General features: G+C 45.5%; 2 protein-coding genes across 2 annotated transcripts; one reads left to right on the plus strand and one right to left on the minus strand.

Annotated features, from left to right (window-relative positions):
* Positions 1 to 736: 736 nt before the first annotated feature.
* Positions 737 to 6466, minus strand: eci1 (enoyl-CoA delta isomerase 1). The gene is made up of 7 exons (XM_088936491.1): positions 6229 to 6466; positions 5389 to 5517; positions 4719 to 4846; positions 3642 to 3788; positions 3111 to 3232; positions 2328 to 2506; positions 737 to 1113 (listed from the first exon to the last, which is right to left on the minus strand). Exons 1-7 carry the CDS (start codon positions 6269 to 6271, stop codon positions 947 to 949), a joined length of 915 nt encoding a protein of 304 aa, XP_088792617.1. The 5' UTR covers positions 6272 to 6466; the 3' UTR covers positions 737 to 946.
* Positions 6467 to 7629: 1163 nt separating this feature from the next.
* Positions 7630 to 12505, plus strand: ptx4 (pentraxin 4, long). Its single transcript, XM_088936718.1, has 3 exons — positions 7630 to 7767; positions 8348 to 9371; positions 11865 to 12505. The coding sequence occupies exons 1-3, from the start codon at positions 7630 to 7632 to the stop codon at positions 12503 to 12505; spliced, it is 1803 nt and encodes a 600-aa protein (XP_088792844.1).
* The last annotated feature ends 941 nt before the right edge of the window (positions 12506 to 13446 follow it).

Raw genomic sequence — 13446 nt, forward strand, 5'->3', positions numbered from 1 at the left:
TCAAAGACAGAAGCGTGGTCTGATCGCTCACACACCAGCGGCTATGCATTGGCTCCTGTCATGAAGAGTTCATAAGCCAACTAGAAAGCATTAAAGTGGCACCAGAATCCATTACACAGCTGCTTTCCTCTGATGAGCCTTGAGGTCTTGTCCCACTGCACCAAGGCTGAGATCAGAGAGGAGAGGAGGGGAGGACCAGCCTTTAACCTGCAGGTAATTTAATTTCAGATCTCTCTTCTTGGTCCTATCAAAGTCTGCCCTGCGCTCGTCATGCCACAGTTATAATCTAGATTTTAAATACAGGCTAATTGCCACCCAACTGCTCTTCGTAAAGACCGCTGTCCTTCCTACTCCTGTGCAAAGCTCCCATCGAAAGTGTCGACCAGCTCCCCCTCCACTCCTGTTCCCTGTGTTTACGGATGAAGCCAGCATCCCAGAGCCAGACTGCACACTACACTGGCTACCTTACACTCTCAGGTTCTTCCCTTTCTCTTGAACTACTTGGTTTATTATAATATAGCATTTTTTTCCCCAGAGTGCACCAGCTTTTGATTTACCTTATCTAAAAGAAACTATTAAGGAAAATGAAAAAAAACAGAACATCAGTGATTAAGGTTCTCAGCTGTATCGATTTGTCTAGATTGGAGCTGAAGGAACCATTTTCTTCTACCTGCAAAGATAAGTGGTTCCAAATGGCAAAATGCTTCAGAATCAGAGAGAGCACACAGATGAATAAAGTGAAAAACAGTTTATAATCTCAAACCATAAGCATAGAAGCCATACATACTGTAGAAGAGCTTTTGAAAACAGTTTTGATTCCGATAAAACTACTATGTTTCTGAAAGGACAATAACATCTTGCCTTTGAAGGCCGTTAACAAAAGAATGACCTGAACAAGATTATCAGGCATTATCCAGACACTGTTTACTCCGTTCTGCCTTCGCTTTCAGTTCTTCCTCATTTTTAACCCCTCCAGGTACATCTTCAGTGACTTCTGTATCGAGTCCTTCGTAACGAAGCTGACAAAGTTGGTGATGTCAGCTTCCCTGTGCGACAGCAGCTTGTCGATGGTTGGCTTTCGCATCATGGACTTGGTGATCTGACGGGCATGGTCTGCAGCAAAGGAGAAGCAAAGTCACTCTGAAAAACAGTTCACACTCCAAACTGAATGAAGCCCTGGCTCAGCTTGATTGGTTAGGCAAAGGCTGACTAAAAAGCAAACACTGTGTGAGAAGCTGCTTATATAAACCACAATGGCCACTTCTCCTCAGGGGAACTAAATCCTCTACAAATGTTAAATATTTCCATTAGTGGATGAAAAACACTCATCAGAAGACACTTCTAGAATCCCTGTGCCGAGAACAAAACATGTTAATCAGGCAAACACAGCAAGTATTCACACTGCACTGAATCAGAAATTCAGATTCAATTAAATAGAATCTTATTTGCTGGATAGATACTGTAGCTTTTGGAATCAAATATTCAACATTTAGGAGCTATACAATGTGGCATCTACACTTGGATCGTAATTATCTGCATGACTGATCTTCCTTTAGTCTGTTCTACTGGTAAACTGTGTGCTGTTGATACAGTGGTGTATGTAAATACAGCCAAGAAGGGTTAAACATTCTGGAAGTAGTATCAAAGTGACTTGGCTGTACAAACCTAGCTTCCCTCTTGCTTACGTCTAAATGTGTGCAAAGCTTTAGAAATGCTTCTTTACTATGCAAAATGTAACCATCACTTTGATACATTGTTTTTAACAAACAAAAAGATCACCATAATGCCAGAGCTAAAAAAGTTTGGAGTTACAATGAACTAAAAACTTTAAGAAACAAATTAAAAAAGTCCATATCTAAATCTTCTAAGTCTTGACATTAATTTATCAGACATCTATTCCTGGAGCTCAGATGTATGTACTGTACAATCTGGGATTCTCTCTTCTGTCCTGTTGTGTCTTATGTTAGAAGGATGGACCAGTTAAGTGTAACACACCTAAAAAAAACACACCTGAAAAAGGCTCCACAGCCAAAACATTGTGTTTCTTTTCTTCTCTTTTCAGCATGGAATAAACCTTTACTTGTTCGTTTGCACACCAAAAAATGTTATGCTTAGATCACATAACAAATATTCACAAGCACTGTCAGCTTTTTATTCTCTGCACGATTTGGCTCCAAATTGAGATTTTTCTCGTATTGATGTCCGGTATCGAAACGAGATCCAATAAAGAGCTCAATTAAAGCAAGAGCTGGAAGAAGCGGTTTCTGTCGGAGAGACCCTGACCAGCACAGGCGTGCCAGCAGCAGCAGCAGGAGGGGGTTCCTGACCTGGAATGGCGAGCCACTTGGCCATGGTGTCCTTGGCTGTTCTCAGGACCTCGTGCTCGGGGACCAGCTGGTCCACCAGGCCGACCCTCAGGGCATCAGGGGCACTGTACAGCAGGCCCAGCTGCAGAGACAGCTCCGCCACCCTGTTCCCCACCGTGTTCACCATGGTGTCCCTGAACCTGCAGGGGGCAAAGGTCAGTGTCACCCCACTCACAAGCCAAGCGACGGGGACAGAGATCCACAGCGCCTTCTGGAATACTGACAATCTGCAAGCATTTAACTCTCAGGCTAGAAAAACACCTATTCCTTCCATTTCAGCTCCTTGAACTGAATCCCTTTTCCACTGAAGTGCCGTACATGCTGCTCGAATCTATAGTAAATCCCAAGGCAGAAAAACAGCATCTCCGACTCCACATTTCCAGATATTTTTGCCCAGTATTTCTGTGTTCCATGTTTTAGGCGTGCCCTTTTTTTCTTTTACACTTGTCTTCGTCAGATTTCTTTTCCCAGTTAAAAACACTAAGATCCTCCTGCTAATTAGGAAATGAAATGAGCTGCTTTTCCACAGAACATTGCAGACGCGGTTTTCGCTCAGCTCGACAGGTAACACTGCCCATTTCACTTGCATTTTACTCTTGTAATTTGCCCATGTACAATTATACAATAATCATGAGATAACTCAGATAATATTCTGTTACCTAGTGAAGACAACAGGAGCGTTCATTGCGTTAAAAAGAAATAGCCATAATGCAGAAGACTGCATACCCCCAGGCCCAGACTCACCAGAAGGGGGCGACAATCCCCAGCTGTGTCTCGTTCAAGCCGATGCTGTACTTGGGATTGTCAGCCATGATTCTGTAGTCACAGGAGGTAGCCATGAGACAGCCCCCAGCAGGACTGGAGCCCTGAGTGCACACAGAAGGAAGCAGAAAGGAAAAAAGCAAGACTTCCTGTAATCAGAGCAAGACTCACCGGTTAACCAACCTCGTTAAAACCGTCCTGCATTCATCAGTAGAAAACTTAATTTAAAGGAAACTCCAGGAAAAAACGTTCGAATTTGTACTTACTGGCAACCGGTACCTTCCAGTTCAGAACTTTTCAAAACCCAATCGTGACCAGATTATTGCCGCACGACTTTGAGACAGTTCATTCTGCTGGCAGACTGATTTGATCAATCAGAAATGGACTGGTGAGCAGTTTAAATCAGTTCAGGCCATCAGAAACCAGCTGCTAATTGCCCACTTGGGATTTCCTCTGATCGCCGTGCTCGGTTGGCTCTGAGCTCGCCGAGCACGGCGACCTGTTTGAACTTACGTTCACAGCGGCTACTGTAACCATGCTGGAGCCATAGAGCTTCAGCCACAGCTCCTGCACCGCCTTCCAGAACTCCGCGCAGTGCTCCGGACTCTTGCCGTACATCTCCGTGATGTCCAGCCCAGCCGAGAAGATCTTCGGGAGGGACTGCGGGGGCACACAAGGGGGGGACCACCCAGTCACAGAGAGAAACAGCGTGCCCGCAGAGGCTTAAATCAGATCAGCAAACACCTGTGCCGGGAGGCACTGACCCAGTTGAAGATAATTAGAAAAGAAGTGTTTTAACACCTACGCGTGTCTATTTTTTACTATCTTACATAGGGGCGTTCTCAGTAGCTTGGTCCAACATGACCAACACGCTTTTGTTTTAATTTGAAGCAGAAAGAGAGAAAGCATGGCAGTGGGCCACACAGTATTCATCCATAAGGCTCAATTCAGCCACCCTGACAGCTCTGGACAGGAGCGGTCAAGCCCAGAGGAGCCCTGACTACTGGCTACAGGAAGCCCCACTCCTTGATGACATCAAATCAAATCAAAGTTTATTTATCAAATGCACAACAATACAGCGTGCAGCAGCAGTAGGTGCTGGCAATGAAATGTCTTTTCTGCGAGCTCACAAAAATCACAAGAATCACAAAAATGACAAAATTAAGGTTACATAATAATAGATGTAATAGAAATTGAATAAAACTCAATATGCATAGAGCTGCTATGTGTCCATTGTGTATGCAATACATACAAGTAGTGCAGTATGCTGAATACAGTGAAAACTGTGTGTCCATGAAGCCATTACAGGTGATTTGCTAAAGGAGCTGCAGGTTGGCTATTTAGCAGTCTTATTGCCTGATTTAGCAGTCTTATTGCCTCACGAAAACACTGTGGTTCTTAATTAGTCAAGGATTTCAGAAGCCCCACCAACATGCAACACGCACACAGAACAGCCAGAAAGGTCCAGCACTGGACTAACCAATGCCCATGTGATGATGAGCCAGATTTGGTTGTGGACCTCTGTAGGCCTGGGTTCTGGCCTTTCCTGCCCGTAGCGATCGCTAAGGGGAGAGTGAGGCAGTGACTCACAGAGGTCAGAATGACTCCCTGGCAGCCCCGATCCATCTCCAGCTTCTCCAGGCTGATGCAGAACTCGGTGAGGACGTCCAGGCTGAGACTGTTCACCGGGGGGCTCTGCATCGTCATCACGGCGATGCCTGCACAACACACGGCGCAGAACACCCTTCTCGGTTTCTTCTTCTTGAACTCCAGCTAGGGTAACCTTTCCCTGCGAGAGTAAAGGCCTGGGACTCCCTTTCTCTGTCAGGGGAGCAAATTCCTCAGGGATGTCAAAATTGGCAATCAATCAGACATCTTTATATGGCATTTTTCCCCCCAAACACCTTGTGGAGTCAGAAAGCAACCGAGACAAAGATGTCGACCGCCATCAAGCACTCAATCCCATTAAATGAATTAAAATTGGTTAAATAGGCAATTTATCCATATTTTGCTCAAGGGGAAAGCTGGGTCCAAATTTGTTAGATGCACGTCTGTGATGGACCGGGACAGGATCTCACCAGTGGGCAAGTTGATGGAGGAGGAGGTACTTAGTCCACAACAGCAGCCACTTCACATGATGAAAATGAAAAGCAAAGAGCTCAGGTACTGACAAAACCGGCGGAAAATAGGAGATACCTGCTGCACCTGGGCCGTGGACTGTAGCAAAGCAGGCAGATCTATGAGACGAACGAGATTGTACCTGTGTTGCTGTCCATTTCCACCTGAATTTTTGAGCTGGCCGAGGCGTTCCTCCGGCTTGCCGCGATGCAGGGAAGCGTCCACGAACGTGTCGCATCTCTGGTGAGCGTGGAGAACAGGGACCGCCTGCCTGTGACACGATCAACACACCTTCACTGCTCAGCCCTTGCGACCGTGTGCGGTTTATCACCCATGCGGTTATAGTCTCCCGTCTTTATTACCCCTAAGGTCCAAATCCTGCTCAGGCCAGCTGCTGAATTTCAACAGTGACTTGGCATCGGCGAGGTTTGCAACCCACCAATAGTGATCTCCAGGAGACCTTTACCCATTCCGCCCACTCCGATGCAGAATATAACCCACAAATGAAAAGTGCAACAGGACAAAAGCGATTGTGCATGACAGCCTTTAAACTGAGCGCTTATGGGTTGAAATGCATTTTGTTCACTTTCCAAACCGTGAGAACATTGTTCCTGAAAAGTGTACATTTGTTCTCGAATACAAAAAAGATCAACACCACCAACATCAAACGGCGTCTTTACACTCCATTTTAGAGGTCAGAGTTTTAGACAGGATGCTCGATTCGTAGGAAAATTTTGCATAATTGCGCTTCCTAAATTTAAGCAGTTAAGCAGGTAAAAACCTGCAAACCTGGCTACAAATTCTTAACACCGATCCTGCCCGTGACCTTTGCTCCAGTTTTAACTACTGGGGAGGGGGAACAACAACCTTGAGAATTTTACTTCGCAAACTAGAGATCAGCACAGGAACAGAGCAATCAATACAATACAATAAAAGTGGTTTTGAAAAAAAAGCACAAAATTCCGGGTTTTATCCGGCATACCTGAGAGGGCGCACCTCAGCGACTGCTGCAGAATACCTGCCATGCTCCTGCTGTCAACTGAGCCGCGGAATCACACAGCTTCTTAATGATGAACGAACACTTTATTAACACAGTGCTCTATAACTCTTAATACACTAGCTCTGTAAACTGCCTAACCAACTGCCCCTCAACCTTCTACTCTCTATATATACACTACATATGCACGTAAAGTATCATCTGTGCAGTACGGCAACCCGTAAGGATCATACTCTACCAATATCCCTACAAACAGCGCCCTCTATCGAAAGGTGATTTTTGGATGAAGAGACTTGGCTTCTAGGAATTGAGACGAGGATTTTAGTATTGATTTCTCCATCCATCCATTTTCTAATTGTTTTACCTAGCGTTCATTACTCGTTGTATTCATTTCTTTGTATCTGTCGATTTGTGGGCTGTAAAGATGCCGTTCTGCCTGTCAAGTGAGATGTACCCTCTACAGATTCACAGCACGTCTAGTTTTCAGGCTCTTGGTTAATGCTGTTGAAAGAAAAACAACAGCCCAGAATATCACACTCATCCTTGCTCAGTGTTTGTTGTTTTTCTCTACTCCAGGTCTTTTCAGAGACTAGTGATGGACTTTTCTAATTTGACCATTTATTTGAATAATGGCAAGAGCAACTCTCCACCTGCCCACAGTAAAAAAGATCCCTCAGCAGAGACGTCAACAGCCTTTCTTACACTCGTCAACAAGGAGAACAGATGCGGTGTTCCGTGACCTCTGACCCCAAGAAGCTAAATTTCAACCCAGAGGTCCCGCGGGGAAAATAGAAACACCACAGCTGTCCCCAAGACCCCTCCCTGACCGCAGGACTGCAGCCACTGTCTCCCTGAGAGGTTCGTCGTTTTCAAGGGTGCTGTAGTGGATAACACTCCAAAGTCCCCCGAAGTCTCTGTTCTGTCTGCACCGAGCTCAGCGCAAGTGTGGACAACACACGAGCTATTAAAGATTGACTTCATTGTTTTTTTTTCCATTTGCTGTAAAGTGAAATTAGCACTGCGATAGCCTCTCTAAACAAACAATGCTCAACGTTTCAGCACGCCGCATCACGGGACACCAAGAGAATAGTCTAAGATGTGGGAGTGGAAAGTCAGCCTCACTCCGTATGGAAAAGTAACCACTCTGGTCTGTGTGAAGTGGCTGTGAGTGTAGAGAGTCTGCAGAACTCATCTAGCTGACAGACAGCCCCCCTAAATTCTGCAATGCATCCCGAGAGCAACATGACCTCCTTTTGGAGAAAGCTGCGGGCAGGGCTATTAATCAGACAGATCCCATTCCAAATATAAAGCCTGTGTGCACACTGAGGTAGTTAATATAGCCATTGGCTCAAGACGCCGAGAAGCCAGCCCTGCCTCTCCTCAAACATGATCGCCTGCAAAGAGGGACTGTACTTCGTCTTGGTCTTCATCTGCCTCCACATACAGCCTGCTTTTGTGCAGGCCCCTGGGCAGACTGAGCAAAGGAAGCCCTTTTTTGAAAGGCTTAGGAGACTGGATGAGCAGGTAAGGACCTTGTCTCGAGCTGGCAATCTGTGTCCTGTCCTGTAGGCTGCTTTGCTGGGCTGTCATGTCGTTTCGCCAGGGCACGGTCTCACAGTCTTGCAGAGGCTCCTGATCTCTGAGTGCGGGGGTTACGGTGTGTGTCTCCAGGCTTCATTCATTCCAGGATGGCCACACAAACCCTACAGGACACTATGGTGGCTGATAGTTGTCATTAGGACTTGTTTTTTATATTTTGAGTAGTTAACCAAACAAAATCAAGAAATACATTTAAAAAAACATAATATATGAGAGAATATAGTAGCTTTAACAGAAGTTCTTATTAAAAAGAAAAGTCATAAAGAAGCTTAAAAATGCACTGTTTACTCTTTACTTTAAATGCTATTAGAGTTTTTACGTACTGGCCATTGCCCAGACTGGGAACATCCACATTCAGTCATGTTAGGCAAGAGCTGCCAACTAATCTCCTTGAGGAGACAGTGGTTGACATTGTCTTAGAGAAGGACTGTGTCGTGCTTGCTCTTGTGAAACTATGTTAAACACACGGTTGATGGGTACTCTTTTTCTACCATCTGTTTGGCAGTTTCGACGATTCCAAGAGGTGACTCTCACGCGCCTTCAAGGAATAGCGGAAAATTACAACATTTCCTACAACATCAATTCCCGTTTCCAGGTTTTGACAGAGCAGTATGAGAATATCTCCAGGGTGCTTAATGATTTCCAGGCCACAGTGGACAACGACCTGAACAGTTTGAAATTCTGGACCAAGAAGCTGCAGAAGAAAACCAAAAAGTTGGACCTGAAGGTAACAGCTTTGGAGAAAGACGTAAGTGACAAAGGCAAGCAGACTCTGAGAGAGAATAAGGAACATAAATCTCTACTGTTTAACCTGACCCAGGAGCTCCAAATCCAGAAGAAAGATATCAGTTCCCTCTCTGAAGACAGAGAGAAGGTGCAGAGAAGTCTGAAGAATCTCCAGGATGCTCTCAAAAACCAGGGAGACAAGATGGTCCAGTTGGAGGTTCAGGTTCGAAGTATGTTGCAGAATGATGCTCTTTCCTCGAGAGCTGCGGCACAGCATTCCAACCAAACTCCTCAAATCCCTGATCCCGGAAGACAAGATCCGCTGAGGGAGCAGGAGCAGAAGCACTCCATGACAAGCCTGAAGCTGCAGTTCAAGCACTCCAGGGGCAAGAAGACCCAGGCCAGACTGCAGCCTCCTGAACCAACCGAGCCACAGCTTCAGCAGCCAGCCCAAGCCCCACTCCAGTCAGAGCCCCAGTCACAGCTCCAGCCCAGCCCCCAGGCAGCGACACAACCCCCGCAGCAACCCCTGTCCCAGTCGCTGCTCCAGCCCAGCCGCCAGGCAGTGACACAACCCCCGCAGCAACCCCTGTCCCAGTCTCAGCTCCAGTCTGAGCCCCAGTCAGAGGCACAACCCCTGTCCCAGCCTCAAGCCCAGTCTGAGCCCCAGTCTCAGCTCCAGCAATATTTACAGCATGAGTTCCTAGAAGAATCAGAGACCCAGCAACCAGCAGACCTGGCAGAGCTCCCTCTGCGGCACAAGATCCCTCGACAGCAGCAGGCACCCAAGAAAGCAGGCACGAGTAAGTACTACCTCACCGACATGAGTAAGTACTACCTCACACAAGTACTTCCTCACAGACACAAGTAAGTACTACCTCATAGACACAAGTAAGTACTACCTCACAAGAGAGTAAGTACCACCTCACAGACACAAGTAAGTACTACCTCACACAAGAAAAGTACTACCTCACAGGCACGAGTAAGTACTATCTCACAGGCATGAGTAAGTACTAATTAACAGGCACAAGTAAGTACTACTTCACAGGCTGAAGGTCTGTGAAGGCTGGAGTAACTAATACTTCACAGGCTTGGGGATTTATTCCGTGAGACACAGAGCCATGTGAGAACTAGACCATTTGAGTTTTTTTTCATTCACTGTTGCACAATATAATACAAAAACATTTCAAAACAAACAGAAGGACAAAAAATGTATTACGTATAGTATGTATAGTTGTTTTCCTCTTTTCAGCATGGAATAAACCTTTAATTGTTCCTTTGCAGCCTACGCATGCTGATGCAGCTCCCTACTTGATAAATATGTACATATTAGAAGACGAAAAGGGCAATGGAAAATGTTTCGCACATATCACATGAGAAGTAATTCTTTATAAATGAATGATGCCTATAAATAAGTATGATTTAAAGAGAGCTCAGTCTCCACCAGCTTCATAGAATACATTCTTTCGCTGCAGCAAAGCCTGCTCTGGAGAGGCGTCATACCTTAAAATTGGTTAACATCTGGGAAGTGTAGTTGAGTTGGAGGAGCCTGTATATGAGGAGTTGTATATGCTGAATAGAACTGCACCGAACCGAATCAAATCGAATTGAATCGGAGGAGACTTGTGCTCAACGCTAGTTAGAGCATTCACCTACAGCCAGAAACACTCAATGGTTAAAGGTCAACAGTAGGAGAGTAGTGTCTTAAGCAAATAAGACGATGAAACTAAGCATAATTTGAACAACTAAACTGTATACTTTTCTATTAAGATTACAAAACAGTAGTACTTAGGAAGGTTCTATAGATTGGTTTGTACATGTTACTAGAACTATGGAAAGCTATTTTGCCCCTTATAGTGCAAGAGTTTGTAAGTTACTTTGCTGTAAAACTGTGATATTTTTACATATCACAGTTTCAGTAGGGACTCTTTGCTATTTTCAATATGTCGATCATCATAAAACCAAATGAAACCAGAACAAGATGGAACTGCAGCACAGAGCCAATCACTGAAAATGTTCTTTAAGACAGTCTGGAAAAGCATTTCCATACTCTTTGTGGAAAATGGAAATCTGTTAAAGCAATTCCATACTTTTCACCAAAAAATGGAAATAGCAGATGGTGCTTATTTTTTGTACAGATTGTACCTACAAAGAATCTGAAGCTTTGCATCGCTAAAAAAGACAAAAGTGTGTCTAAAAGGATAAAGAAAACAGAAGTTCTCTGTGTGGAAAGGCGATTAAGGCAGCTTATGTCCGATGAATGCCTTTAGTACAGTTCTTGTCAGGCAACCAAAATCACTTAACCACCCACTAATGACAGTCACGTGCTAAGAAGAGTAGCTAATGCAGAAATTATTATATTTCCAAATACAAAAATGTGACATTAGTTATCTACATGTTCATTTTATCTCTGCAGATTGCCTTTGAAAGTGTCTGCATAAACAATTTTGAAGACATTTCTGTACGTTTCAAAACCGCATCATACTGTAGACAACAGGAAATTATAAAGGTGTTGCTGTGACTTCTCAACAACCATGTCACCAGCTCTGAAAAGCATTCGGGTGTGATCCGGAGCAGGTTTTACACCTTAGTCTGTGAATGTCCAAAATGTTAAAACACTGAAATATACACAGTGTGCTAAAACCCTAAAAGGGGAGACGAGCTGAAGACAGAACTGTCCAATTCAAGATAGGCACTGTCAGCATATCAACTCAAAACATTTTGCATAGAACACTGAAAAAGATATGAACATTTAATGATCTTCCACTTGGCATACAGAATTCAGGAATTTTAAGTTCTGGAACTATAATTAACATTGATAAATTGAAAACACTTTGATTGACTCTGTTAATTAAGGAGAGAGCCATGCTGTACAGTTTTTCTTAAGATGTATGACAGAAGGGCACCAATAAACATCCAGTCCACCGCTTTCCAATACTGCGGAGGACCTGCAAAGGCAGAGTGACTCTGCCCCCATGTGTCGGCTTGTCTTTCGCAGTAGGCCGCCAGCCGGGACACAGATCACTTCAAAAAGAAACAAACATGTGGTCACATTTGTGTGAATCTGACCACACAATTAATACATTGCCTAAGAGGTACCACATAGGTATAGGAACCATGCACACAGCAATCTCCTGAAGAAAAGCAGCAAGATTTCTGCTGTAAATCTGACCTGAAACCAATTAGGAGACACAAGCCTTTCCTTGCAAGGTCATCAGCTTGATATTGTTTGAACAACAGCGTGTGAGGAGGAAGGAACTGTCTGGTTTCTGACTGTATCCAATTGTCTCTTACAGTATGCAACGTGAAGTCCATGCTGATTTTCCCCGGCCCTTCGATCCAGAACTACGCCACCTTCAGGAAGGGGTTTTCAACGGGCATCCACGAGCTGTCCGTCTGCACCTGGCTGCAAGTCGAGGGCGGGTACCTGGGCACCCTGCTGTCCTACGCCACGGAGGAGAACGACAACAAGCTCGTCCTCTACGGCAGGAACTCCAGCGAGCAGGCCAGCGTGGACTTCGTCATCGGCGACCCCGCCTACCGGGAGCTTCCCGTCAAGGCCCTGCTGGACAACAAGTGGCACCACCTCTGCATCATCTGGTCCTCCATCGAGGGCAAGTTCTGGCACTACACCGACCGCCGGCTCACCTCCACCGGCTCCAAGTTCCAGAAGGGCTACGAGATCCCGCCGGGGGGCTCCGTCGTTCTGGGCCAGGAGCAGGACTCGGTGGGGGGGGGCTTCGACGCCGCCGAGGCCTTCGTGGGCAAGCTGGCGGGCTTTGCGGTGTGGAACCGGGCCCTGGATCCTGGCGAGGTCTCGGGGATCGCCACCGGCAAGGGCCTGCCCCGGGGGACCGTCCTGACCCTCGACGACGTGGCTGCCGTGAACGGGGCCGTGCAGCACGTGGAATGCGGCTGTCTCGAGCACTGCCTATGAATCCCGGACAGGGCGGACCTGTCCGTGCTAGAGCCGTGTGTACTACAGCTTGCTCTCTATGCCGAAAACTCCTCTCTTACGGAAGAAGGGAATTTGTGTAGACTTGTGTAAACACATGCAAGGCCTTCCTGCAGACCAATACTACTAATGTACAGACCAAGCAGCTGAGAGGACAATCTTCCAATAACTGCAGCAAGAACCAAATCCTGTTTATTTTCTTAATCACGTACGAGTGGGAGCAAACGCCGTTCACTGCTGGGGTGAGCAATGTGAAGGAGTCCCGCAGCATGAAGATCTGCTTTTTTTCAGCCTGTGCCGTCTCTCTCCTCGCTGACTCTTCAGTCATTGCAGACAGATCCCTTCCCTGCCCTCCCCCTGTGAGACTCTCCGGCATCATGCATAGCATCAGGGACGTCCACCTTCACGGGGATCTACAGCACGAGCTGGAACAACTGGATCAACAAAATACTCTTCCATGAATCGAATCCACTTTGTTCAGCGGGAAAAGAGAACCAAAACCGTAGTAGCTGGGGCTGGATTTCATACGAACAGAAATGTAACGAAGTTAATAAACCTTTTTTTTTCTTTCAAAGCCTTCTTATTTGCAACCATTGCTCAGTGTCTGGGTTTCAAAGTAAGAAAAAAAAATAGGAGGTGGGTGATTTGACTTTATCAAATCGCCAAGTTCTAGTTCTGTTGTAACTAATACTCAATAGACATGAAATAAGAAATGATCTTGATCTGTCAATAATTAGGAAATAAAATACATTATTATATCAGAGACAATGTCCAATTGTTTACTGATACTGGGCTGCGGTTAAGAAGCCAGTTGTTTCAGTAATAATCCGAAGAGCACTGATTTCCATAATGCAATCTTGTATGAATTGATTTGGAAATGCAAACGTCCTGCTTTGCACTTTGGCATTTTGCCATATTTTTCA

This window comes from Atractosteus spatula, chromosome 18 (genome assembly GCF_055471065.1).
Source record: "Atractosteus spatula isolate fAtrSpa1 chromosome 18, fAtrSpa1.hap1, whole genome shotgun sequence".
NCBI classification, from domain to species: Eukaryota; Metazoa; Chordata; class Actinopteri; order Semionotiformes; family Lepisosteidae; genus Atractosteus; species Atractosteus spatula.

Excerpts from the sequence above, each read along its gene's own strand:
- eci1 (XM_088936491.1), bottom strand. The coding sequence starts at position 6,271 with ATGGCAGGTATTCTGCAGCAGTCGCTGAGGTGCGCCCTCTCAG. Across the intron at positions 3,789-4,718 it reads AGGGAGTCATTCTGACCTCT|TCCCTCCCGAAGATCTTCTC; the intron begins GTGAGTCACTGC and ends GTGCCCCCGCAG. Across the intron at positions 2,507-3,110 it reads GGGATTGTCGCCCCCTTCTG|GTTCAGGGACACCATGGTGA; the intron begins GTGAGTCTGGGC and ends TGCCCCCTGCAG.
- ptx4 (XM_088936718.1), top strand. The coding sequence starts at position 7,630 with ATGATCGCCTGCAAAGAGGGACTGTACTTCGTCTTGGTCTTCATCTGC. Across the intron at positions 7,768-8,347 it reads TTAGGAGACTGGATGAGCAG|TTTCGACGATTCCAAGAGGT; the intron begins GTAAGGACCTTG and ends TCTGTTTGGCAG. Across the intron at positions 9,372-11,864 it reads ACCCAAGAAAGCAGGCACGA|TATGCAACGTGAAGTCCATG; the intron begins GTAAGTACTACC and ends TGTCTCTTACAG.